Genomic DNA, 27,937 nt, shown 5'->3' on the forward strand with positions numbered 1-27,937 from the left:
GAAGTCCTTGACATCAAGGCCTGAGAACTGCTTGCCTTGTATTTCTTTTGCTTGTAGGCAAGGTAAAAGAAAAACATATCGCAGTTCAGACATAATCCATTGACATTTAAATAATCAAGTCATGTTTTTCCTTCCTCCGTTATTGCTGTTTCATGTCAAAAGAGGTTTGAATAATATTTGATAAATTTTGTCTGGCAATGACGCCCATATAGGATTGTTACTGTGGATCAAACAAGAACCCCCGGATCATATATTGGCATCATTATTTTGGATCATGGGGTGTGATGTACCATTTAATTATACACTGAGGCTGTGTGAACAGTGGCCCTACTCGATCGTCTCAGTAATTCACAGCTTTGCAACCGCTGCCAAGTTAGAACATGCAGCTGAAAAGACATTTAATTAGCTATGAGTTTGAACGGTTTTCCTCATAACCCCTCATTCTATTTACCACCTCATCTCCTCAACTATTAGACCATTTAATTGTCCAAAAAGGTGAAATATAGTGAGAAAGGTAGATCAGGGGAGGAAAAAAATTGATCACTTTGACTCACAATTTTCCCTCATGGCACTACATCTTCAGGAGCATTGATTGGAGGTGGCTCCTTTACCAGATACCGATAGTGTTTGATTGGATAATAGTGTCCCCATAAATCCTGGTAATGATTTCTCTAGAAATTGAAATGGTAATCCAATAGACATCATTAAGCTTCTTTTAATTGTACTCCTCCCGGGGGGTGGGGGCTGCGGACCAAAGATAAACCAAATGATGTTATTCTTAATATAGATTTTAACCCTTTTAAACGGTTTGGGAATCTACAAGACGTAGTACATTATGTAAATGTTCACCCACTTATTCCTGTCACATTCGCAAAGAAGTTAAAGAGCTTCACAGATCTGAAGGATGTTGTCCTCATTAAGCTCATTTCCACTGTAAGGATATAAACATAAACAGTATATGTCCACATCTATATATAAGCTATATAGACATAGGTGAGAGACAATGGGGGGAAAAGAGGTTATATTACTTTCAAATTCCATTCAGGAGATTCATGGAAATGATCAAAAATTAATCTGAAAACCTTATACTATATGCCACGTCTCATATAATCTATTTTTGCACCCCAGTCATTACGGGAATCCTTGGCAGCAAATAGAGAGAAATGCAAGTGCTGTGTGCTGACAGAAAGCAGATCCATAATGTCATCTCTCCTTTTCATATTTCCATCACAACTATGTAATTATGATTGGATTCCTCCCCAGTTTCTCGGCAGAGGTGGTAATATGAGGCTCGTTATGATGGCTGTGTTGGAGGTCAGAGGAAAGACAGTCTGTGGGCCTGACCTTAGCCGAGCTGTATAGGCAAACACACACAGCCTTTGTATGTAGCTGCCACCCAACAACTGCTACTCTAAGGCGCAGAGCCAGTGTGATTTCCTTTGCTCACACCTATCCGCCTCTTCATTTGACACTGCACAGTTTATTTAACATACAGTGCTTGGAGGCCAGGTTGCTATATGCTCCTGTTTCATTACAGCAGAAATAGATTGAGACGTTGAGAAGTCAGCGCCAAGAGGGCTCTAACACACAGGCCATGTTTGCTATCCTACAGTCTACTATCCCACACACCTCTTTGGCCAAATGCAGGAGAGCTCCTGGGATGGTGCTACATTTTTAATGAAAGCAGAGTGTTTGATCTGCCGTCTTTGATGTTAACTGACACAGCAGTGAGCAGCTAGCTCTCAATGTAGTCCAACATGAGGACAGATTAATTCATTATCCTTTAACAGGGGAGGCTTGCGGTTGAGGAGTTCATCCTGAAGGTCTGATCATCTGTATGAGGCTTGAGTACGACTCACTACACTCACTACCTGCTCAAAACACACTTGCCTCTTGGTTTCTGCACACTGACCTCTCTGGGGAAATGCATATGAATGTAGGAGATACAAATGAGAGTGTCTAATGGGAATACCTGACGCAACAAAACCTTAATTACATTCTGTTTCCCAGTTATATAGTTGTGTGGTGCTACACCTCTAAGCACTTTGTATCTCAAACTCCCCACATTGTACCACGATATTGTCCTTTCATTTTTTTTTTTTTTTTTTTTATTAGACAGTAGGTGAACAGGGAATAAACTGAAACCCTTGTCAAATTAAAGAGACAACAAACGGGCAAGTATTTCCAGGACACTACTGTATCTAATGACTACAACAGATCCATATCAGGCCCAATGTCCCAGGAGAGCGCATAAATAACAAATATGGAGCCAGTGCATAATTACTCCCACCACTGGAGTTACACAGGCACGTGTCTGCCGATTTCATGCCACTGCACAAACTGTGTAGGTGTGCATTAACCATGTTTCTCCATGTATCTTAATCCTCAACAGTCCCTCAAGGAGTTTTCCACTATGCTCACTCTTGCTCATATGGATTTTAGACTGCTTTACCACATATTGGCAATCTTATTATCTGCACTCTCTGAGTCAGTTTTGGAACCCTTTATATAATCTGCATGTCACAGAGTCGTTAGTTTTGTTGACCTTTGGTGGCTTGACTTGAGGGTCTTGCTGTTTATCCATTTAGCTTAAGGGTGTCACTAGCAAGATCTACACACCAGTCCACTGAAATGAGCAATCTCTATATTATAGTGTGTGTGTGTTTTTTTTTTTTTTTTTATGGAGGTCACCAACAGTAAATAAGCTGTCAGTGGGATAAAGTGGGTGTCAAATCGTATGAATAGACAGAGGGGGAAATAGACGCTTAAGGGCCCAGTGAGTTCCAACACTGACATGGTTTAAAAGAGCTTAATTATAATAAGCTGGAGCATGGAGCAAGTGTTTGGTGGCTTGGGGGGGAAACTCAGAGACAGTGACAACAGTCCAGCACGAGCAGCTACATGAACTGGAGATTGCTCTGTGAAGAGGCCAACATCAGATATGCATTAGCGGAACAAGACCGGTTTTCAGTGGTATCCGCCAGACTTCATGAAAAAGAAATGATGCCTGTCTCGCAAATATATTACACATAATGTCTTTTCCTTTGCAGAAGCCATCAAGCTTCATAACGCTTTATCCATTAGAGGAACAAGAATGCTTACAGTGTTATTTCATTACGTTTTACAAATGCGAGTTATGCTTTATGAAAACAATAAATCCCGCCATAGATCTGTATGTCCTGACATCATTTGTTAATCACATTATTCTTAATTAATGATGCAATTCTTTTTAGCTAATGGTTGACAGTGTGTATCGACTGAAATGAGGGAATGAAATTGGAAAAGGAACTTGAGAGTAGAGTGACGCGCTTAAATCACTGCTCAGTGAATAAAAGCCAGAGGGAAGAAAACAACAGAAATATATAAATAAATGCAAAATTTATCGATAGTTTTATATCCTCGTGAACTGGTTTACAAGAAAATATTGGAATTACAGTCAGAATGATTTATAATCTATTGTTCAGGCTAAGGCTGTTTAACTCTCTGCCCCTATGAATATTAACACACTCTGTCTCTCTCTCTCTCTTGCTCTCTGTCTCTACTTCTCGCTCACACACACGCTCACACACACACACACACATAAATGCATCCCACACTACCACAGCTCCTTGTCTAATTTTTCATGAAGATAGCTGTTTTTATGCTAATCTGACAGCTGCATTCATTTTCAGGCTTTCTCACAGGCATTTATTTCCCAATCTCATACTCATTCGTTCACAATTGCACACACAGATACACACTTTCTCCCACAATCATACTTTTCTATGTCCTGGCAAAAATGAGTGGAAACACTATCCTAATGAAGGTTTCTAATTAGAAAGAAATAGGGACTTATTTGATTGAGACAACTCTGAAATGATGAAGCGTTGGATGTTTGGCAAGAATCAAAACCTTGGACTGTCTTATTAGACATGAACAGACTCCCACTTTTAATAGACCACTTCCTTCATTAGTGGAGAAGGGCTTATTTCCAACCAGCAATTTGACTAGGTCACTGGCATAATGCCTCAAGGCTCTTTCTCACTGAATAGCTAGGTAATTAGAATCACTCGTCCATCTACTAGGTCATGTTGAAACCTTTCATACTGCTGCTAAAGACAACAATGTAATGCAGCAAGACAGGAAATAGCGGGTTTAGAGGTCACCAGAAGGGCATAATTGGATCAGTCAGTCAATAATGCTGCCGGCTTCGTCTGCCTTTGAGGCTGCTAATGAAGCGCGAGAGTCGGGGAGGTGCCCATTTGGCATGCTGGTTACCTGGGCACCGAGGACAAGACTACAAATTCGCTAGCGTTCACTTGTACTTCTTCGCTCTAGAGGTGAAACAAGCAGTGACAGTAAAACTGAGTAATTGTGCAGCATCGCGAGGAAAGGGGCACCATTACCCACCTCCCTCATTTCCGCTGAATTTTCCCCCTTTCATGAATTGACGTGAGTGTACTTAAACCCTCAGACGGGGCTGAGAGCTGTTCAAGAGTGATATGTTGTTCAGTGCATTGCAAAGTCATTACTCAGCACAATAAAACACTCCAGACTGACGGTGCTCTGTGCACACGACATTGAGGTCTGCTTCGCTGTGTTAATAATGTTTGTGTTGACAGTTAGTTGTTGGTGCCCGTGCACCTGCAACCAAACATTACAAGGTTGTGAGGGGGAGAATACATTACTAATGTCTTCTATTTGTTCCTTTCTCTCCTTTTTTTTTTTTTTTTTGTTCTCTAGCGGGAACAACGTACATATTTGGGCGAGATGGTGGACTGATCACATACACGTGGCCGCCAAATGACCGTCCCAGCACGAGGGCAGACCGGCTAGCCATTGGCTTCAGCACACACCTGAAGGATGCTGTCCTGGTGAGGGTGGATAGCTCCTCTGGTCTCGGAGACTTCTTGAAGCTCCACATCGTAAGTGAAAAACATGTTAATTAGCACGCTTTCAAGTGCAGTAGACTAAATTGCACACAGCACACTGTACACGCTTTACATATGTTTAATCTAGTAAGGAATGAGGTCATTTTAATTTACTGAAAAGTACAACATGTATGACCAAACTAATGTGGCACATTATTATAATCTTGTGTGTCATAAGAAGACACCCACGCTTGCTTAACACCTCTTGTCCACGTGTTATGGCCTCTGTGAGTGTGCAGCAGGAACTGAGGGAAATGGTGCGGTAATAAGGGTTGGTTCCATACAGTGCATCTCTGACCTGGACATAATTCTCCTGGCTGCCACATGACCTTCCTCTCGCTAGCACCCACTTACTGACAACAACACTGATGCTGGCCAGGAGCATACAGGCACGCTGAGCATGTATACACACTCACAAACATGACATCGGTCTTGAAGTTTGCCTCAACCCCCAGCTGCCCACACACCGAGATTCACACATACAGTAAGCACACAGTGACATAAGCAGGCCTGTCCTGGGGACACAGAACAGCCGTGATGTTGTTCTTATGAGACAACTCCGTGTACTCGCTCTGCGTGGAAGTGCTTTTTTGCCATGTTTTTTTCTCCCCAGGCCCTCAAGGCCAAGTGATTTCTAGCCCCTAGTTTCAATCCAAGAGTAACCACACAATTAATAAAGAAACCACCTTTTTCATGCGCACCATTCATCACCAAATGCCACCCAGGGACACAAACAAGATGTTTATAAGATCATAAATTGCAATATGGGTGCTAAATGACAGATGTGTTCAATCAGATGTGCTAATGCTCCACTACGATCCTCATGTTATCTGCGGCTCTCTTGGCTCCTCTCCACCTGCACGAAACACCTGAACAGGGATAAAAACAGGCGAGATTTCCTTTATACGCTACTTTCATATGAGTGATGGAAAATGTCTTCTCCAACAATTTGCATAGACAGAGTTCCTTTTTAAATTAAATGGCACAACAGGGCTTTGCTAGGTAGCTCATCCCAATCCACAGAATTAATATGCATACAAATTTGCTCACTTGCTTGTACATGAGTAACACTTGCTCTCTTATTTCTGAACAATTCACACACTTTTGCAATTCATTTGAATACCGTGTAGTTAATTCCCATTTCAGGCCCTTGTGCACTGCACAGATACTAAAAATAGGGAAAACATATGTTATGTATGTTCCATACTTTACAAAATATCTGTGTCTTACACTAGACCTCATACACAAAGAGACATTTGCTGAGGCAAGACATAGGTGATATCTCAGAGGAAACATCTCTTAAGATGACGGTTTCAGTCTGTATGCTGGGATTTAGGTTCACTACTAGTGATGAATGTTAGGGGTTAGAGACCTGAGCTGCACAGACAGGAGAGGGGGGAGAGGGGGAGTCTCACATGGTCTAACAAGGCAGAGAGATCATGCAGCTTACAGCAAACACATGCGTGTCCTTGTTGATGAAATGTGTAGCATTCCATTGACATTTTTTGCAGGGAGAAAATGTTGATAAGGCATGTTCTTACAGCAGGGGCAGTGGGTTGTGAGAATCCCCTCTCCTCTCGCATCAGCAGTCACTTTGAATGCTTCCTCTTATTTATTTATTTCTGCACATTAATCTGGGGGCTTTGTGAAATGTTGCATTTCATTAGAAGATGAGAGAAGCGTGAGAAAAGGGAGTTTTAAAGAGACAGAAAAGAGGCATGAACACGGGCATGAAGAGGAAGAGACAGAAGGTCATGCTGTTGATTTGTGTTCATCTAGCTATTTAAGATGAGCAACAAGGGTAAAATGTAAAATACACAAGTAACTCAGTGGAAGCTTATTATTCTTTTGGTACAGTGCACCATGAAGTTGCAGCAGTGCAGTGTTAACTATAAATGAAGCAGCATATTAGAATATTCTGTCAAATAATACTCCTAAAATCATGAAATGATGATTCGACTGAATGATAAAATGGTCATTTTTGTAAGAAGTTTGTTTAAAAAGACCAGAATTCAAGTCTGTTGTATTTCATTTTCAAGTATTTCAAGTATAATTGACTGCAACATTTAATTATCATAAGGGATATTTTATAAGCTTTGTGTTGCAGCTAAATGGAAGAATAGCAGAAAATCACAATGCATTATAGAATTGGAATACTTATGATACTAACCCTCTAGATATGTGTTTCGTGGCTGTCTCTTCCTCATTAATTACACTGCAAAGGACATGTTTTACAGCACTCTATTAAACACAATGAGCTGTGCAAAATTACCACTTTGATGCGTTTCTTATGCAAGAACAGCAGCACTCAGCTAGTCACCTGCAGTAACCTTATCTAGTTGAACTGCACCCTTAATGGATCACACTGTTCTATGAAATAAAATGAGAATATAATGACTTTGTGGCCCAGTTTCCTATAATACTATGCTGGGAGCTATGCTGTTTCACCCACCTTGGCCAGAGTGTCTTATTTTTAAGAGTAAATGCATTGAATTGGTGCGACAGACTGTTGATTTCTATTGCTGGATATGTATAAACCAATTTTTTGAGGTGGTAGTTCAATCAGGGATGCATACTTCCCAAACAACGTATTATAAGGCTGATTCTCAGTGGTATTCCCCTCATTCCTTTCTGTTACCTCAGCTCTGAGCAGAAATGTCTTAGGAGGAGTGTATCTTCAGCTGTATGAGATGGGATTAGACCAGATTTCAGTATTTACCCCCCTCCTTCTCCATCCTCTACATCCCTCACCCCCCTAATCTCCTGCTCCCATTTCATGATGACAGGAAACCCAGCGGGGCTTGAAGGACGCCATCTCAGCTCACACTCTCAAGAGGGAATTTTCTGAGTAATATGTGGAGACTATGATTTAAATGCACCTCAAAGGAATTGTGATCCTTCCTCCGCCTCTCCTTTCTATCGCAGATAAAGACAATGACTGTGAAGTCAGTGAACCATCAAATGTACGACAATCACTTTCCTCAGGCTCATTACTGTAGCGTACACGGAAGGAAGACTGGATTCATAATAGTGTTTCTGCTGTTTCTCCAATTATGATTATTCTCCACAATCCCTTTCACTTTTTCTAAGGTGAGGCATATTCATGAGGCTACTTGAACAAGTGTCCCACATGGATATAAGACTTGTCTATACATGATAGTATGCCCTGGCAAAGTATCTATGTATTTATAATTAATTGCACTGTAGCTGAGAGTCAAACCAGGGAAATATTCACAATGACATTATGTAAAACAGGGAATTATGGATGTAATGATCCTTGGTTAGTCTATGCAGCAGGGTAATCCATACAGAAGAAGAATTGGAACAAAGTTTATAAGATGTTGGTGTGCAGTACCTTCTCTGTTAAACACGCTAATACGTTTTACTGTGTAAAGTCTGCATAATTTCAGCACAGAATACTAGAGAAAGGTCGTTTTTACTTTGATGCTGTTAAGGTATTTTATCCCTCACAAAGGAAGTATCATTTATATTTCTGCACAAACAAGCGCGGATGTCTGTTATTGGAAATCCATCTGTACATTTTTAGTAAGCCATTAACCAGTGAAATTGAGGCTTTGCAGTTGTTTTCTTCTTTTATTGTTGTCAATGAGCAGCGGTGACAGTGACGATCAGAGCCTCTCGTCGGTCTCAGGCGGGGCCCCCAGGGGCCCACTGAGCTTTGTTTTGTCCTAGCACTCAATCTCAGTGTGGGGGTTGGAGACTATTCCATGTACTTTCTTCTTCCCCTTCTTCTAATTGCATGCATCCCTTTAAAAAAACAAGCAATGAAGGCACTCTGGCAGGCTAAGGCAGCGACACTGTGAAGTTAATGTATTCCAGAGAGCAGAGAGGATGGTGGAGAAATAATGACTTCTCTGGTGGAGCATTGCTCCCCTCGGTCCTCCTTTAGCTGACTACCAGAAAGGGGGTTCTTCTTCTGATGGAAGACACCTTTAATTGCAGTTTCAACTCCTGCTCTCTACCCTATTAATCATGTAAAACGGCTTGAGAAGAGAGACTTCCAGACCCACTGTTTCGAGTAAGAAAATGTCATCTTTTTCTGTGTTTTTACAGTTCATATTACTGTTGGAGTTCTGATTATGCACAATTGCGTGCTTCATTAAGTGGCAACTGCACAGTCTGATTTGTTGCTACAGGTGAGATTGATACCTGGGAGAAGTACTGCAAGTCTCACGAGATGAACCAGTGTCACGCTATCCCCCATACTCCTATTAAAACACCTGCGGGGATCTTATTCTCATCCACTACTCCTGTTAAGGTCTCAGACCCAGTAATTACCTCCCATGCTCAGTCTGCACAGAGACATAGAACAGACCTGCATGCAATACCCACAGGATTAACTGGGATACAGCTTTCCCGTGTTGCTTGCTTGGTCAAAGCACATCAGTCAGTTATTAGCAGACTTCCAGAGCGGCTGACAGACACCATGTCACTTAATATAGTATGTTCATATCTACTATATAATATTATGGAAAAGAAATGCAGCTACAAATGCGGTGATACTAACCTGTGTGTGGGCACATAACACGTGTTTGATTCCATCTCCAGGTGAACATATGAAGTAATTTTAATTTGTTAGTTGTTGTCACCTCACAGTATGGAAACCCATTTTTTCTCCACATGATTTTATCAGCTGTTGCTATAGCAACAATCCCAGTATGGGACTGGGATGATATTTCAGTGCCATGGTGATGATATGCATTTTAATCAGATTCAAAACTAAAAAGGGCTTATTTCTAATTTAATTTTTTTTTTCTGATAAATTTTAATAGCACATCTCTACTGAATTTGCTCAAAAGTCAATCCTGTGTTTGAAACAGAATGTTGGAGACTAAAAAATAGAAAAATAGAACCCAAAACAAGCCTGTTTGCCACCTTGAGCAGAATAGTAAAACTCCACTGCAACTTTACATAAAATATGTAAAGCCCAATGAAAAAGCTGAAGAGAAGTATTCCGGTATTAAAAAAACAGTGTCCAAACACAGATTTGTTCCCAATGACATTATTCATCATTGAACCGTCATGCTCTAATGAGCAGAGGGTAGGAGTAAACACATCCATCTCACAAGTAATTTGACTTTCCATGGTTTGTGCTGACACAAGTCACTCTTACTTCTGGAGTTTCCCAGTACACTGAGATGATATCTTAAGACAACCGGAGCTGCCAACCTTCTCCACTTTCGTCAAAAGGTCTGAAAGCAACAGAGCATGTAATTTGAGGATCATCTGTAGAACAGCATGGTTGGGAAGGTGCCCAAGTGTACTTTTTATTTGTTTTTCTAGTCTTTAAGTTGTGAAGAATTATAATGAAACGTGTGAGTAATGTGAGTTTTTTCCCTCCACATTTCCCTATACTCCTTGTGTGGGATCGATTCATCAAATAAGAAATGAAACTAATCATAGCTGCATTTGTGTCAACGATGCATATTAACAAAGCTCCCCACTGTAGCCAGCTCTGCTCCATTTAAATTCACAACCAAATGCCATTTTCTCCCCTTTCCCTGCTTTCCTCTCATTTCAGAGGGTCAGTGAAACCAGAACTGCCAATAGTCAGTATGTTTGGCAGGTTGCAGTGCAGTATGTGGCAAAGCTAGGCTAATGGCAGTGTAATGGTGAGTTAATAGCTGACCATGATGAGGAGACAGCAGTGAAAAGAACGGATGGGGGAGCTTCATTGACCTCATTTAGTCCCACTGTGTTGACTCAGTCACACAAACATGAACGGGGAGGAGACAGCAGCGAGACACTTTGACGTACCCCCCATGCTCTTCTATAGTTTACATACGGAATTTGAGCTGTAATTGTTTAAGAGGCGATGAATAGTGGTAATAGTATGGTAATGGCGCTGGTAAATATAGCATTGATTTTATGTCAGCAGTGACTGATTGTAGCAAAAGCCCGAATGTGAGAGTGAATGGCCTCCTATCTCTTTTAGTCGTAGACGGGGCAGCCACTCGGCTCGGATGATGTACCTGACCTCAAAGAATCAAATCTCATCATCTCCATATTGAGAAGGGACAGCGCTAGAATCACCATTACTCATCTTTCAGTTCCAATCATTTCTCAATTTGTTCAAGCTCTTTGCTACTACAAAGCCAAGTGGTCCATGAAGAGGGATGAGTGTGTGTCTGTGTGTGTGTGTTTGTGTGTAAAAAAAAAAAAAAAAAAAGAGAGAGAGAGTGAGAGAAAGATGTGTGTGAATGTGTATTTGAGTGTGCAGGACAATAATGTGTCTTCACTTATATTAGTGTAACAAATCACAGTGAGTACAGCTTGTCATTCTCAAAGCTGTACATCAATACGTTATGGGTTCGCCTCATACAGAGCAATATTGCCATGGCTAACATGGGCTAAATTTGATTTCATTGTCAATGTTACACTGTCAGGCATGTTCGCTTTTATCTCGGTTACAAGGTTAAGAGCATTGACATCCTATTTGTTATTACGGTTCGAAGGATGAATTTTGTTTGTATTGGCTCAACCCTCCCTCTAGATTCTAGTTGGACACGTTCCTGTAAAACGGGAAGCCCGTTACCTTTACCACCATTCACATAGAGGCATTTTTCAATCGTTTTTTTCATCTAAATTTAATTTATGCCCACACTTATGTGGGTATGTATGCAGAGAGTGTGTGTGTGCGTTCCTGCGTGTGTGTGTGTGTGTTTGGGACAGGAGCGCCACAGCATGGAGTCACCATAGTGGTTGACTTTTGACACAGCTGCCCCAGGCCTCAGGGTGGGATAAAAATAGTCTCACTCTTTCTCGCTCCATTGCAATGAACAGAAGTACAGCGTCTCCCAACGAACACATATGGAGCATTTTCTCTGGAATCACTCTGTTCATCATTATCTTGTCATCTTTTCTTGATTTTTCTCTAACCTAATGTTTTAAGTCAAACTGAAATTTAAGTGCATTTTCCCCCAAAATCAGCAGTTTTCTGTTTGTTTTGAGTACACAATTGGCCAACATTGTAACAACCAAAATTAATAAATAATATACAAATGTATCTTTTTTTTTTTTTGCGTTACATCAGTGTTCTCCAGGGGGTGTTTGACAATGTTGGTATTTGTTTGATTGGTGCAATATCTGCGTGGACAGGCAATAAAAATAGTTGATGAATGTAATATCGCTTCACCTCCAGCTGCCACACAGGCAGTTAACCAGCTTGGGGGATGATGTTAGCAGCAGCCCTATGTTACTCCATGACTCCATACGTTACTCTGTGTCATGATTCAAGTCACGGAGTGTATGCAGTGCTGAGGTTACAGGACTATCTGTTCTTACAAGTTGTTTTTTTTGACAGTCTTGCCGCCACCACAACTGGACCCATGAAAGAAAGACCCCTCTTACTTATAGTGTGTGATGAATGCACAACACTGCAAACTGGCAATGTCAGCAGGTGTAACATAAACCAAAAGTATTGTGAAATGACAATCAGTGCTACTGTTATGAAGCAAGCTAACAAGCATTTTCAAAGTGAAATCCAGTTAGCCTAGCTTGGTAGCTTTCACTTTCTGATTTGAATACAAACTTAACAGCAGAATGTTTCCTCCCAGATGTTGAATGTTATGAAGGGACAGACAGCTTGAATCGCTGAAAAAAGGGGAAAGAATATCTATGACATTCTCCAGTCAGTAGTACACCACGGTTGACAGCGCATCTCCTAGCAATGGCTCTCAGATGTCAGTCAACCGCTGCCATGGAAAAACACCCACCCAGAGGCTCAAAGCTTAGATGCTGATTCTACAAATGTGTCCAAAAGCAGTTTTATCCTCTTTCAAAAATGACGAGAATCTAAATTTCAGTTTGACTTCAGCACAGAGGGGAATTTTGTTCCGTGATAAATCTAACTTAAAGTTTTTGAACAAGCATACACCTGTACCTGTTTGTTTATACGTCTTCCACGCTCTTTCCCACACACGTGCTTGTACGCCAAGCCAGCATGCCGGTGTTCACCAGGGTCAAGCAAATGGCAACGTCAATTTGGACCAGGCCAAGTCTGAAATTATTTATACAATTACTTACACATAGCCATGAATGAAAAAAATCTTCCAGGATGATTCTCAGCTAATTATTTCATAATTGTTGTTGGTGCCCTGTTGTTGATGACTTCCACAGTGCTTTGTGTGGGGCTGCATGAAATATTAAACAGACAGCTCGCCTTGTTCTGGTCAACTTAATTACCTTTTTCACTGCTGCACTGCTCTCATCTCCAGCCCCTTGTGCTTTCTATCGAAGCCTGTATAAAATATAATACACATACAAGCATGCTGTTTTTAATTATGTGCTGCCGTTGAAATATTTTGTAGCATGCCACAGTGGGAGAACCGGTGTATGGCGTTGTTGGTTTAGCCCAGTTCACTTTAGTCCCTGATTTATTCATTTTAATCTTATTTGTTTAGTTTTATTTTTGCGTTATTTTATTGAACAGAGTATCTTTCCGTATGTGGCAGGTGCAAGAAAAAGATGCTCTTTTTGTGACAGTTTGCTTTCACCACCAAAACCACACAGACTCATAAAACATTAAGACCAAATGAGCAGCAGGAAGCTACAGATTGAGAGGCAAGACATATCGTATGGACGTATGGAATCACAACTGAAACCAATCTTGACTGGGGTTGGTGAGGTGGGGGAACTGTATCCGCTTTTAAAATGTCTAAGGCTTCTGGGAGAGCAACCACATTGTCAGCAGAAACACTCATCCTCTTCTTGTCCCCCCGTTTATGAATAATGGATTTAGTGACCCTCCCTATATCCTCCATAGCTACTAGTCAATACTTCTCAGGTCCAACTGAGGGACACAGAGATTTTAACTCCAATTATACAGTGAGCAGCACTTGACATTCAAGTTGAATATTGCAAGACCCATTGCGTATTTTCTTCATCGTTATTGCTCTTCGGGCAGACTGTCTGGCCAGTGTCTTGTCTCTCTGCTATAAGGGAGTTACATTGCAGCCAAGCACTCTAACTGAGCCTCTGGTCGTAGATAGCTTATTCCACAGCCTCATCAAAGGAACAGGTTTTATGTGTATGCGTGTGTGAGTGAGTGAGTGCACGTGCGCATGAAAATATTCCTCTGCTATATTAAGAGCTGTGCAGTGAGGGCCAGCAGTGCTGCCTGTGCGAGAGCAAACAGTCCATGACGTGTCAGCAGCTTACATGTGCAGAGCACCTCATACAGGAAGATCAAACAGACAGGCACATGTTGTTCCTTTGTCCTTTTCGATCCCTCAAGTAAGCACATGAGGTGAGAAGAGCACCCCTGGATCTGTGGCCTCATTCTGCTCAGTTTATCAGCCACGCACCACACCTTATCTCAGGAGGGGAAGAGAGATGTTGCAGGGAGAAGGTTGAGTTTTGTTTATGTTGCAGTAAATGTTGCGCCATAGAAGAGGTGTTAAACTTTATGGCTCATTCTGCAGGTCTTCTAAGTAGTTGGTATGAGTGATGGTTTGGTTTGCTTTTCCCAGAAGGGCGAAGCAAACACCTTGACAACAGTAATTAAAAGTGCATGTGAGACCTAATTCATTTTCTTCTCTTCGTCTCCTCCCTTCGCTTGGCCTAATAAATCAGTTATGCTTGAAGTATCTGCTTCGTCTTAACTCTTTAATTCACCAGTGCATTTTGTGAAATAGCCTTGTGTCTGACAAGGAGCTGCTATAAAAGATGTAGAAAATTGTTGTGGGAATTCCATGTCTCTACTGGATCCAGGCTGAGCTTAACACTCGAAGCCAAATTTTTAATCTGCCTCCACTGCTGAAGCATTATAATGTCTGATCAGGTATAAAGTGAAAACAGATCTACAGTAGATGCCGTGTGGGTTTTCATAGGTTATGCAAGTGTTGCTACCTGCATGCTCCTCTTTGGATGGTCTGGAAAAACATTCAAGGACTAAGGGCACTTGATTCTCCTAATAAAATGAAAACATGGTTATCTTGAGAATATTTGAAGATAAGATAAAACCCAAATCGGTTGGACATGTCATCCAATTTCTGTATCGTTGTCCAAAGCCTTAAAAAAAGGCACCTTTGTAATCAATACTGTGTCCCCCTATACCCATTCTCTCATCCATGTAGTCATTTCTGAGGCAATTACAGGCCAGAAATTCGCCGTTATTTATATGAAAATGTAACTGCTATTGAGCGCCAGCGTCGCCCTCCACCCTTCTTTAGTCAATAGCAACACAAATCGATGGCCAGCCAGTCAGCCAGTCTGTGTGTGTTTGTTTTTTAATCCATAAACATCCACTCCATAAACTCACAAACCTTGGTCGTCGTGGCCATTATTATAGTATTTCCAAGCTGGAAGTAATTGTATAATCATTACCACTTCATGAAATCTTAATAGATGCTGTAGATTAGAGACAAAGTAATGGCATAAGCCAGGAACTTGTGACTCCATCAGTAGTGAAACAGATGACAGGGAAAGTTTTTGTGCTTACCCAGAACTAACTTTCAGCCTTTATATTGTTTGCAGTCCTCCATTATGTCTATTGATTTTTGTTTAGCTACATAATTGTGTCATCAAACAGGATATTTTACATGTCAGTAATGACCACAGGTTCAGATTTTATTTGATAATAACTTAATAACAAAAAATGGATGACGAGAATGTGAATGGCAGGGGAAGATAACAGTCCAACAAAAGGCATCAGTGGCAGACCCGGTAGTGGATAAACACGTATTTAATCTTGTAAGACACGCAAACAACAAATTATTCTTATCAAAAACGTACAATTTGTGAATCTGTAAATAAAAAGTTGTCATGCTTGTGTCAATGTGGAGGGTTGACATTTTATCAAAGGTGGTACCTGACAGAAAGGATTGATATCTCTCTGCCCTACTGGGGACTTCCCAGCACGCTCCGGGAAGAGGAAAAGGCAGTGGCAGGGGGAGAGAAGCAGCAGTGAACTACTCACCCACAAGGCCTTATCAGCCTGTCGTATTATTTCACCACAAAGAACCACAGAGGGCTTATCTCACAGCCATCTCCCTGATAAGGTCTGCTGCCACAAACAAAAAATAAAAGACAAAAAGGAGGGTGGGAGTGAACAAAATGACAAAGCGGAGTAAGGCCCCCTCAATGTGTCGGCCTTTTATTACCTTTCCCTGCAAGATGACTGATAAAGACCCAAAGACAATGAAGGAGGGAAAGACAGGAGATAAGTTGGGGAACAAGAAAGGATAAAACTGAAAAGATAAAGAGTAAGGGCTGTGTAAGGGCCCAAATATTTCATTAAAGGAAAAGCCTGATGTTGGCGCAGGGGGATGAGGAGGATAAGATGAAATGAGAGGTGGTAGGATTAAGTCTATAAAAGGACACAAGCACACATGCACACAAGTTCCCTTCCGTCCTACTTGAATATACTGTTCTTCTGTTTTCTGTGTATTGGGAATACTACTGACAGGTTGTCAGGTACAGCCTGGTCTTCAGAACCTCTGTGACCATTTGTTGCTGCCTCTGCGGCCCTCAGACATACACAGGCATGCATGTATGAGTATGTGTGTCCTCCTTACTGTTGGAACTTATTCAGTACGTGTAACTCTTTTCTGATCCATCTCTTTTGTTAGGAGATAGCCAGGCATGCATGCAAAGATCTAAGTCCGTGCAGACACCTGTGACTAAAACCGCCATCGGGAATGATGGTGTAACCAGTCCACAGACATGACTTTTTCATTTGTCTTTATTCAAATGGGCTACGTATGTTACAGTCAACAGCAAAGGTGAAAAGAAGACTCAAAATGAAGTGTTCAGGAACAGTATGTTATACCTGCTACCTCTTCCCTCCCTCAGCTCTGCGCGCCACTAGGCGGAGTTGCAGGCCAGCCTGGACACAGGGATCCAGACAGTTCTAATGCATAACATTTATCATCATGGCAGTAGTGCTTGCCACCCTGGCCCGATCACTCCCCTTGTTATAAACCACAGCTCCAGAAGAACGCTGAGTCAGGAATGGCCTGAGATCAGATCGGTACTCTAGCGTACGGCGAGAATTGCATTGGCCCAATTTTTATGACACATTATTGGCCCATTTTGGAATGGTTTTATGTCACTTTACTGTCCAGTATTGTTTGTTACTCCATGTTTTCCATATTGATTATGGGTGCTTGTTTAAAGGTGTAGTATGTAGGATTTAAAAACTCAATACACCTCCCCTCACCCTCCCCTTCCAAGAATGTTAGAGAACCTACAGTGGCGGCAAAATGTGCAAAAAATGCGAAAAGTCCTCTCTAGAGCCAGTGTTTGGTTTGTCCATTCTGGGCTACTGTAGAAACGGTGGTGCAACATGGCAGGCTCTGTGGAAGAGGACCCACTGCCTATGTAAATATAAAGGGCTCATTCTAAGGTAAAAAAACACAATGATTTTTATTTTCAGGTGATTATACACCAATGAAAACATACTCTTAAGTTTAATATTCAATTTATGCCAAGTCCATTCTGCTAGATGCCACTAAATTCTACACACTGGATTTTCAAGTTTTAGATAATAGGCAATGACTACAATTACAGGGCAGGCAGCCCCCCCAGTAAAGCTCCTCAGTCTATAAGACTTTGCAGGAAGCCATTTCAGTCCCCATGAAATCTTAAATTATTTGTGGTGGTTCTGCTGAGGATGATGGGCAACCTCTCTTATTCTGCCCGCCAGTGCTGAGGACCATGAATTTTCAGTGGACACCTAGAAAACAGAGTTATAGTTGGCTGTGAAGGACAGATCCCATGGCAGCGTGCACACGCATGTGTGCTGTGTGTGTGTGTGTGTGTGTGTGTGTGTGTCCTTGTGTGTGTCAGTGAGTGTGAATTGTTCGATAAACTCATCACAGGCCTCATAAAGAAAGCTGACATTTACAGCAAAGCACAAAGGTCAAGGAGTTGGGCCTGATGAGATCATGATGGAGGGAAGGCTGTTTTACCCCAGCCACCTCAAGAAATGAAGAAAAGGGCAGGAGAGAAAAATGGAAAGGGAGAAATGAAAACAAGTGAACATAAGCAGTGATATTAGATGATTAACCAGAGGAAGATCATAGTGATCACTTAGACTGATGATTTATCATACATCCAAACAGTAGCTGGTAGGGCCAATGTGGACAGACAGTCTGATAATGTAGATCTAATTAAAACTCCCAGAGTGGGACCAGAGCGTATGTCTCTGCCGACCCACACACACCGGGCACAGCCATGTCCTCATTAGCACCAACAATGTCACTAAGCCTGGCCAACACACAGACTTAAAATGTGGTAGAGAGCAAAAAAGTGCCCTTGCTCTGTGTGTAGCCTGGTGCTTTGAAACTATCCTGATTTCTAAAATCAAGGCTCGACTGCTAACGTGAGCTGTGTCTAGAGATGAAGTTAATGAAGACAGTAACATAGAGGGGAGGGAGCCATCGGGCTTCAGCCTTTGAAAGAACCCCAGTTCTGTGTTTGGGGACTGAAAGCGTTGCCAGATTGGCAGCAGAACCTTATGGGCCCCTCATACCTTTGATGAAACACTGAAACTGGTGAGGAAGAGCTGACAGACACACTCCCTTTGGCCAAGTCCTGTCTTTTTTTTCTGCGTATCTGTTATCAGTCTTTGTCAGATCTGTGAATTTTTGTGTTTGTGTGGGTAAGAATGAGAGAGAAAGAAAGTAAAAGAGGGCAAGTGAGATAGAGAGACACCATGTGTGTCTATGTGCCTGCTCCTGTGTGTGTTCTGGATGAGCAGTCGTCTGATGAACTGCCATGCCACGACCAAGGCTTGTGCACGTCCCAGCCAGTGAGATCCTGTTGTTGTTGTTGTTGTTGTTGTGTTGGTTAACAATGCTCTCCCCCAGCACCACAACTCACAGAGCAGCAGTAAGAGGCTGGCAGACCCTAATGGAAACGTCATCTTCCAGATAAAAGATGGCCTAGCTTTGATGAGAGGGGGAGTTATGGGAGGTGTATAATAAAAGAACCATTTCCAATCGGTTCCGAAGCCAATTTAAGAGCGCTGAATGAAGACAGACGCTGTCATAGACATACCGAAAAGCCAACAGTCACTCATAGCAGTTCTCCTGTTTGTCAGAGGGACCTTTCAATACATTGCTCCACACTCCTGCCTTGAATGGGGCAGGCAATAACCTAAACCCAAAGCTTGATTTGGAGATCAAAAACACAGTATGCACTTTCATCATTGTTCCTCTAAGTTTTTAGTCAAACTCAGCCGTGACACTGCAGTCATGCTGTGGATATTCCCTGACTGATGTTGTGCTTATGGAAAATAATGTACTCTATTCATGTTTTTCTAACCCCAGAGGTACCACTTACTGTGAGTGTATAGTGATAATTGGTTGAAAAAGTGAGCAGAGCTCAGAATTAGAAAATTTGCTGTAAATGGAAAAAATTATTTTACAGTGTCAGCTGTACTGAGTCCTGTGACTGGGTTCCAAAGAGTGCGTTGATTGTGTAGTCATTATAGAAAAAGAGCAACCCTTTGGTGCTTTTTGACAGACCAGGTGCTGACACTGAGACCTGCACCAAATATGAATGGTTCTGAGCATTTTTTACCATCAAAAACTGATTCTGCTGACAAAAAAACAGCTCTGTACTAGTACCATAAATGCTGCAGCTTTAACCAAGGAATAAGTGTGAAAAAATGTGAAAAGAGAGAGAAAGGTAAAGAAACAGTATAATACAGGAATCGATGAAGTGGTGCTCCAGGACAAATGAGCAGACCATCAAAAAGTTGAAAAACTACTGACTACAGGAATGAATAAAGCACCATTTCTGCTAGATTCAGTGCTAGGACAGCAACTGCCACGTTTGAGGTGACATGAGAGATAAATGCAACAAACACTGACTTGGAAAGAAAATATATAGCTCAATATGGTTGTTGTTATGTTGTGTTTTTTTTTTTATTCTCCCACATCTGTTCATGTAATTGCTCAACTCTCAAACTTGGGCGTGAAAACATGGGCGGTTTGTATAAAAATGTTGCCAGTTGTCAAGCCAGCACTGTTCAAGAAGGGGCCACCTGATAGCTGCTCCCGTCTTTAATCTCAACCTACTCCATGTTTCTTTTTGTCACTATCTCAGACCACAGGGAGCCAGAAGAGGAGCTGTGATATCAAGTCAAAGTATTCCCTGTCACATCTCGCCAGTATAATAATGGGTGAAGTCCACACAAGTGAGAGAAATGATTATGCTAATGCAAGCTGTATAAACAAGCATAATGCCTACTTTCCATGTGCCCAATATAATCATATTTATTAATATAATCGCTTTACCAAAGGGGGAATGATCTGTGTAATATGCAAGCATGTTTACGAAGCAGCTATTTTTCATATTCTGCTATTCATATACCTTGTCTTTGCCCACATTTGCATATTTATTGCCTCAAGCCTTTGCATAAGTGATAGTCCCTCAAGTGTGCAAGATGGACAGGAAACGCTTGCGAAACATACCATCTTTGATGGTTGTGAATTGAGTTTGGAAGTTTTTTACTAAGAGAGATTCATTGTGCTGTCAAATCAGCCATTTCAATATGAAAGGATTAAAAGGTGTTCACTAGCTGGCTTGTTGGCGTGTTGCCATCTTTTTGTTGAAAAGCAAGTCACCTATCATGTTTGGTTTCACTCAGGTAAATGCAAATGATTTAACACTCATCATGTCCATTGTGTTAGAACAAACTGTACTCAGGTGGTGGCTCAATCTTCCAGTGATTTGGGAAATTGTCAGTCTTCACATGCACTCTCATTCTTTCAATTTGTCTGCTTTCTGAATTCCCCTCCAACTTCTTAAAGATGGCATTCTCCATCACAGATGTGTCCCTTTTTTTTTTTCAAAAATCGAATTGGCAGTAACTTCCCTTTTATCTTGTGTTTTGATCTTTATTTCACATATTTATGGAATCCGTTTGATAGTTATTATCATCCTGTCAAGCAGACTGAGGAGTTTGTCAAAGAGAGACAGCCAAGACAGCGGGGCAGGAGATGATGCTGCAGTGAAGCAGCCATCTTACAGAAGAGACTTATCATTTCAAAGGCTAAAACGTGTAAGAGTCACAACAAAGACAAAACATAGCCATTTTCAGCAGCTTTCCCTGTTGCTTGTCTTCTTCTTTCTTCTGTCTTTCTCCGCTGCAACGTGCGGTAGAATATGGTAACTGAGTTGCAACTTTCTCTGTCTCCGTCCTTCTCCGTCTCTGCAGCTACAGTATCTGTCTTTATCTCTCTCTGGAACTATTAGAAGATTAATCAGGCTGTCTTGGCTCTTCTTAGACGCGCTCTGCTGATGGTGCTCTTCCGCAGGAGAGGCTGGTGGGTGGGTGGCAGCCATTAGAACATGGTAGCACTTTGATCTGCTGGGCGGATTTACAAAATTGCACTTCTAGCTCCCTGTCGAAGGGTGAAGGAGTAGAAGAGTGCAAGAGAGAGCTGTTAGGTGATGTTTTTTTACAGCCAGTTTTGATGTAAAACTAGGCCTCGGAGCATCTTTTGTCATGGGTTTTTTGTTAAAGAAATATTTGGGGAAAACAAGCACATTTTCGGGCCGGTAGAAATCAGTTTTACTATACTTTTTAAAGGCAGTCCAGATCCATCCTTCATCTTTTCATGAATTTCCAAGCAGCTTCCTCTGTGAGGTACAAATAAGATAACTGACTCCTACATGCCCTCCACATTGTCAGTGTAATGGCTACAAAGCAATATATCTCATGTAACTGCCACCTTACCACACACACACACCTTGCTCTGTCAACTCATCTTAATTAGCAGCAACGATAACGATCTGTAGTGAATTATTGTTTTTAATTATACAATTTTACCACCTCTACAAATAAGATCGGTGTTTATGGGCTGGATGAGAGGCAGTCAGCAAGGAATCATTTACTGTCAATTTTACCCTCCAAGCTGAAGTGAGGTTGAATCAACGTGCAGCCAGTGAAAAGAGAAAATTAAATCCAATTTCCATTACCATGATAAAGTGATTACATCACATCAGAGAGTGCCCTATAGCTAAGCATGGAAATCTGAGCACATGCATGTGCAGGCCTGCCTTGAGCACCCATTGACAGCGATGCATGTCTCTGTGCAAATCAAGTGCACCACACACATTCTTTCTCCCTTTTTCTCATATGATAACACACACACATAAATACATGCACACATACACACAGAGACATAAAGAGTCTATTGAGCCATCACATGGATTAATGTTTGGTAGAGTGGGCTTGGATTTGCTCTCGCTATAACAAGGCTCCCTCTGCTTAGATATCCAAGCCTTCATGGCCGCGTTACACCTGGATGGCTCTGCTAATGGAAGCATTTTTATTAGACGTGCATGCAGCAGGCCTGGCACGATCATCCCTTTTTAGTATTCATACAGCCCTGTTTCCACATTCCATGCTCATTTTAGCCCTGTGACCCTTCCATCAGAGCAGTGCAGCAACTCTGCTGCATACACACCAATCGCTGTACAAACTCTTTTGCATAGTTGAGGATGTGCTCAGTAGGACATATGTGTGCGTAAACCGGTGTTAGGAATGCAGATACATTCAGTGTTGTTCCTTGCTACTCATACTTTGCTGCCACTTCCACAGAAAATCAATATAAACCTATTGATATTTTTCCAAATCTTTGTAATAGGTCTGCAGGAGATTGTTTTATGATGATGATGATGTCACATATCCTGCTTATATACAGTTTTTAAAATCAATGTGATCACCATCAGGGAACATCTGGTATGATAGCATGATGACTGGTATTATATATTTATATCTTTCTCGTTGTTTAGATATACTAGGAAAACTAAATCCGTGCAGGGAATTGATGCTCTGTTCTGAACACTGAAAGCAGTTCCAGTGAAATACCTCTAATTTGCTCAACAATTTACATTGCAGGAAATGAATGAAATATAATTGTGCTTCATCCTTACTGAGTAGAAGAGCCCTTTAGTCAGTACAAGGCAGTGAATAGGAAATCTCTCATATGTACTTTGCGATTTGAATCGGCAGTCCTTGTTTTTACGGGGAAAACAGATCATTCCCTAATAGCTTCTGGCAAAACAGCCCAGTGCTTTGACTAGCGTTGAGAAACAATTCCTGGCTGCACGGTAAATATTGTGGAGGCCTTTCAACCAAATGCAATATCACAGAGCAGTTCAACAATGGAAGTATTTATTTGAAGAATTGATAGAGTCGGATTTCGGAAGGCAACGAGTTTGGCTGTGTTTGCGTGTGTGTGTGTGTGTGTGCACGTACGCTGGCACCAGAACATAGGTGGGTGGGAGAGGTTCTATCAGGACCAACACAGATCATTACACATTCAAATGTAGCAGCTCTAAGTCAGCCCACTTAGCCTATCAAAGCCTCTGCGGTGACTATACCAAGCCCTATTCCCTCCTCTGTGTGTTTGCTTGTGTATGTGTGTGTTTGTCTGTAACAGCTGGATGAAACGTCTGATGCTTCATTGCCAAATGTCACAAGTGGTCCATCCTTCTGGGGAAATAAATTGGCTCTCTTTTAAGCAGCAAGTAGTCGACAGGAACCGCAGCATATGGTGAGAATCGGACAACTTAAGAAGACAGTTTCTCCTCTGTTTTGGCTTTTCTCATTATGATCTGGACAGCACCTTGATGATGAATGTGTCTTTGTGTAGAATTCTTTTAGGGGATAACATTGCTGTGGGCAACTCATGAATCTTTAATGAGAGGTGGAACATAATCCTTGGCATGATTTGTTTCTCTTGAGGTGCTGCTTAATGTCATTTACCTGAGACTCAATAACTGGGATATTTCATTCGGAAAGAACACTTAAAGTTTGTTATGGTGGCTCAGTAGGTCAGGAGCAACAGAATATACAAAAGCCAAGTTTCAGTGGGTGCTGTGGGTGTAGGCACCCATGAACAGCAACACAGACAATCTATCTACTAAAACTGTTTTAAGATTCACCAATCATCTATTATCACAAATTTATTCTAAAACAGCACATAACACACAGTGTCCCCTTTACCACACTGAGTGTAATGACCCGTGTCTATGAAATGCTAAATATTTTCAAGTGCAAATTAAAATGTGACATTTAAGATCATAGAACAACTGAATAAACAATGCTGAACCACTAACTTGTAATTTTTGAAACAAATGGTAAATGAGTAAGTGGTTTACAAAAGAAATCAGCTTTTACTTTACATAATAGCATGTCACATTACATTAAATTACATTCAGTTGGCAGCTGCTTATGTCCGAAGCAACTTAAACATTCAGTTAACATTAACCTACGTTAGCCATCAGAAACACTAAAACACTAATCTCTTACACTTGAACTGTTCTGGAAAACACTGGAAAAATCAGCCGATAACTATAAAGTCTTAGATATTTCATTTTAAGAAATTGCGTTTCTGCGATACTCATTCTTTCAGTAATACAGGCAAGCATCCAAAATCCATCTTTAATGAAAAAGTCAAGATAATTCTGACCACTTTTATTCTATGGTGTCCTTGATTGCCCAAAGTTTCTGCATAACACAAAATTGTTGCTGTTTTTATGTGTTAGTGCTTTTTTCCTATTGTACAGTAGTGGTGATATTTTGATTACAGTATAATGTTGTTATTCTTATATTTACATTTTACCAAGTCGAGGCTCATATGACGGTGGGGTTTATGACTTTAGTGGCCTACATGCAAACATGCATGTGCGATATGAAACTTTTTTTTTTTTTTTTAAACACAACCATAAACCTCCAAACATGAATAATATATTGACAACATTTTAGAGTTTTCTGTACAATCCAATGGAGGCTAATGCCAGAGTGTGCACATCGGTTCTTGTAGTTAGTCAGGCTGACTTGGCCAGATAAAGCACTGACACCCAACCACTTTGAACGAAGACTTCCACTGATCACAACCCAATCGTATCTACATTAGCACTGACCCTCATTTCTAGTGCGACACTGCTCAGACGTTTTCTACTTCAAAGGCATAGGTTACATTACTCTATGTTAAAGAGTGCAATGTCACTCTTCAGCAGTGTTAATCCTTTCCTTTGGTCATCATGTACAGGTAAAGATTTTGACCTTATGTGGCTTTCATATTTGCCAGCCACATTCATACTGAACCATCTGCTACTACACAAATCGAAAATCTGACACACATGCTGAAACACACATGCACAGTTCCTCTCTTTTCTCCCTGTATCACATTTTGCATCACGTACAGTGAGTTTCCAGTTGTCTTGCTATAGGGTTGCAGTACTGAATAATTCAGTGTCATGGCTAAAAACAGTAAAGTACAAACATCGCAAGAGCATTCGCTATGCCAGACATCTTTTCATCTCATACGGTGCATAGTAAACATTACACCATAGGCCTAAACACTGTCCGTTTTCTTCACTCTAAAAGCTTGAGAGGAACACTTTTACAGGGCTTTCTCCCCTTCCCTCTCTTTGCTTCCCTCTTACTGTCTTTTCATGATACAATATGGGTAAAGCTCCCCCATCAAAGCTTTTCACACTGGGATGGCCCTTATGTTGTCACCTTCCTCGTGAGACTGTGGTCGGATCCATTGCATCCACTTTTCCACTTTTGCTTTTTTTCTTAGTGCACGGTGCAGCCACGGTTAGTGAGCGCTACTAAAGTCATCACAGCAGTTTTAGTGGGCTTGCCACGCTACCTCCCTGTTGGATTCAAGGGCATATGGCTGTTTCTTATGGAAGGGAAGACTGTGACCAGTGAAATTTTCCTGTCTCGCAGTGTCTAGTATAGCACTTACACAGCCTGGGGAAACGACAAAAAATAGCACTAAAAACAGACTGGCTCTCAAATCTTATAAAAGTGTAAAGTCGGGTGCCTTATACTATGTAATTCTATGAAATAGCATATTAGCACTCTAGTGTATGCCTAAGATTGGAAACTTCACAATAATTTGTGTATACATGAGTGACAAAATCCATGAAAAAGACTTTGCTGTCTTTCATGACATTGTATACATTTTAATGGATGCCTTTTTCCAAGTGCTCTATAGATATCAGCACCTTGAGTTTATCCATTATGCAATTGAACATAAAATCTGTGCATTTCCTTGCTTTGCCTCTAACGGTACAATATAAAAATGACATAATACAATCATTCTTAATACATTTATTCTCCATGCTCATGTTTTTTCAGACGAAGTATATATATTTTTCATATTTTTATATTAATAATTGATGATGACTTTGGGGGTAACAACCTGTTGGCTGCTTTCAGGGTTGGTGTTTGTGCTGGTGGAGTGAATTCTTATTTCATAGTATTGCTCTATATTCACATTATTCTTCAGTTCTTTCCAGTTCGCATACAGTTTGAAGTGTCCCTCCATCTGTTTTCCATGTTTTCAGCATATTTTGTGCAGGAGGCTAGCTGGGGCTGAGGCAGTGTCGGAGCAAGGCACAGCTGGGGAACAACACTTTCCCAACAGGAAGATAAAGACTCGCCTGAATTGAAAGAAATGCATCCATTTACTCAGTCTTCCCCAGTGCTAAATCTGTATACATGTGAGTGAATAACAGTTTACACTTGTGTATGTGCGCTTATGAGCATCATGGGGGACTGTGTGGAGAGAGGTGCTGTATGGATAGAAATAGAAAAAGACTGATGGCACAGGCAAAGATGTATGCTTGGCTGGAGAAGTTAATAAAATTGAAGCTGTGTTATGATGAATAAGGAAAGGGCCATAAAAGAGAATGTATGTAGTGAATCTCCTTGGCGAGCAGTGCTGAACAGCCTGGTGAGCGCACCCAGGGGAAGGCTTTTTAATCTGCAGCCCTCCCCAACACTCTGCACTGCACAGGGAAATGGGCCCACATTCTGTTTGAGCTTCAATAAGACAGAGATATGGAAACCATGAGCTGGTCATTGACAGGAAGAAAAGGGTAAAGCTACGGTAAAATAACGGAATTAGGGAGTGAAATTAATGTGATTTTGCGAAGGTAAGGCAGGGAAATTTGCTGCAATGAAAAACATTTCAGTGAAGGATTTATATATCAGAATGCTAACTATTGTCTTAAAAAAAAAAGGTCATTGGATGCGCTAGTGACACACACACACACACACACACACAGACACACAGCTCCCTTGTGGTTGTAGAGCAAGCTTCTGGTTACCAACAGCTGATTGATTAGAAAGACACACACATCACTAATGCCGGGAAGACCCAAGAGAAATCTTAGTGCAGGATGCACAATATTATATATGCTTTACATACATAGCTCTTGTGATAATGAAACCATTACGCAGAGATGTAAAAGAGGGCACTGAAGCATGGATTGCTGAATGAAAGGAACATGGCAGAGAGAAAGAAAATTAACGCCCTTATTTCTGATCTTGAAAGAAGGACAAAGGGCTAAAACATCATCTAGTAGAAGTAGAAATGCATAATGAAGCTGGAGTGTGACACACTGTACGTATATTTTTTTCAAGTCTTTGACCAATGATAATCACCTTGAAACTGATTTTAGTATGCATTACTCTTCTTCTTATACATAGTCACGGCATTGCAGACACTCCACACTCCACTTAAAAAGAGAAAGGGATTATTAGACTTTCTTGTGCAATATGTTTTAACCAAACGTTTGATGGCTGCTAAACCTTCTGCATATTTTCAATACAAGGTTTTGCATATAAAGTTGAAATAAAAGTAGTATGCAGTCTGTTTCTAAAAAACCAATTCTACCAGCTACCTAATTGATTGATGTGGTGTAAATTGAATGGATGTAAAGAACAGCGTTCCAGTCAATGGTTTAGGTGTTAAAAAGAAGTTAGCTTTTTTTTATCTCATATAATTGATTTTTGCATATCGTAGGTAGCGTCTTTTACAGTTTGTTTGGAAATGTTCTTAGTTCTCTATCTTCAAAATATGTCCCATCATCACGATGTATCTCAAAGACAGATTTACAGAAAAGGTCCAAACACAGAAAACATGCATGTTACATTTCTGTACTTTTACTTGGAATATTTTGTTTTTGTTACCTGCATACAGTGTGCAGTTTTGAAGCGCTCCATTCCACCATGTCATTTC

At 41.0% G+C, this 27,937-nt stretch overlaps 1 protein-coding gene across 8 annotated transcripts in view; it reads left to right on the forward strand.

The window, feature by feature from the left end:
• LOC121911346 (neurexin-1a-like) overlaps positions 1 to 27,937 on the forward strand; it is a 269,413-nt gene that overhangs the window by 171,542 nt on the left and 69,934 nt on the right. For all 8 annotated transcript variants that reach the window (XM_042432716.1, XM_042432717.1, XM_042432718.1 and 5 more), the window contains one exon: positions 4,723 to 4,904. In XM_042432716.1, the coding sequence (XP_042288650.1) occupies positions 4,723 to 4,904 (182 nt within the window). The remainder of the gene's footprint in view (positions 1 to 4,722; positions 4,905 to 27,937) is intronic.

The sequence above is a fragment of the Thunnus maccoyii genome, chromosome 14 (assembly GCF_910596095.1).
Source record: "Thunnus maccoyii chromosome 14, fThuMac1.1, whole genome shotgun sequence".
Taxonomy (NCBI): Eukaryota; Metazoa; Chordata; class Actinopteri; order Scombriformes; family Scombridae; genus Thunnus; species Thunnus maccoyii.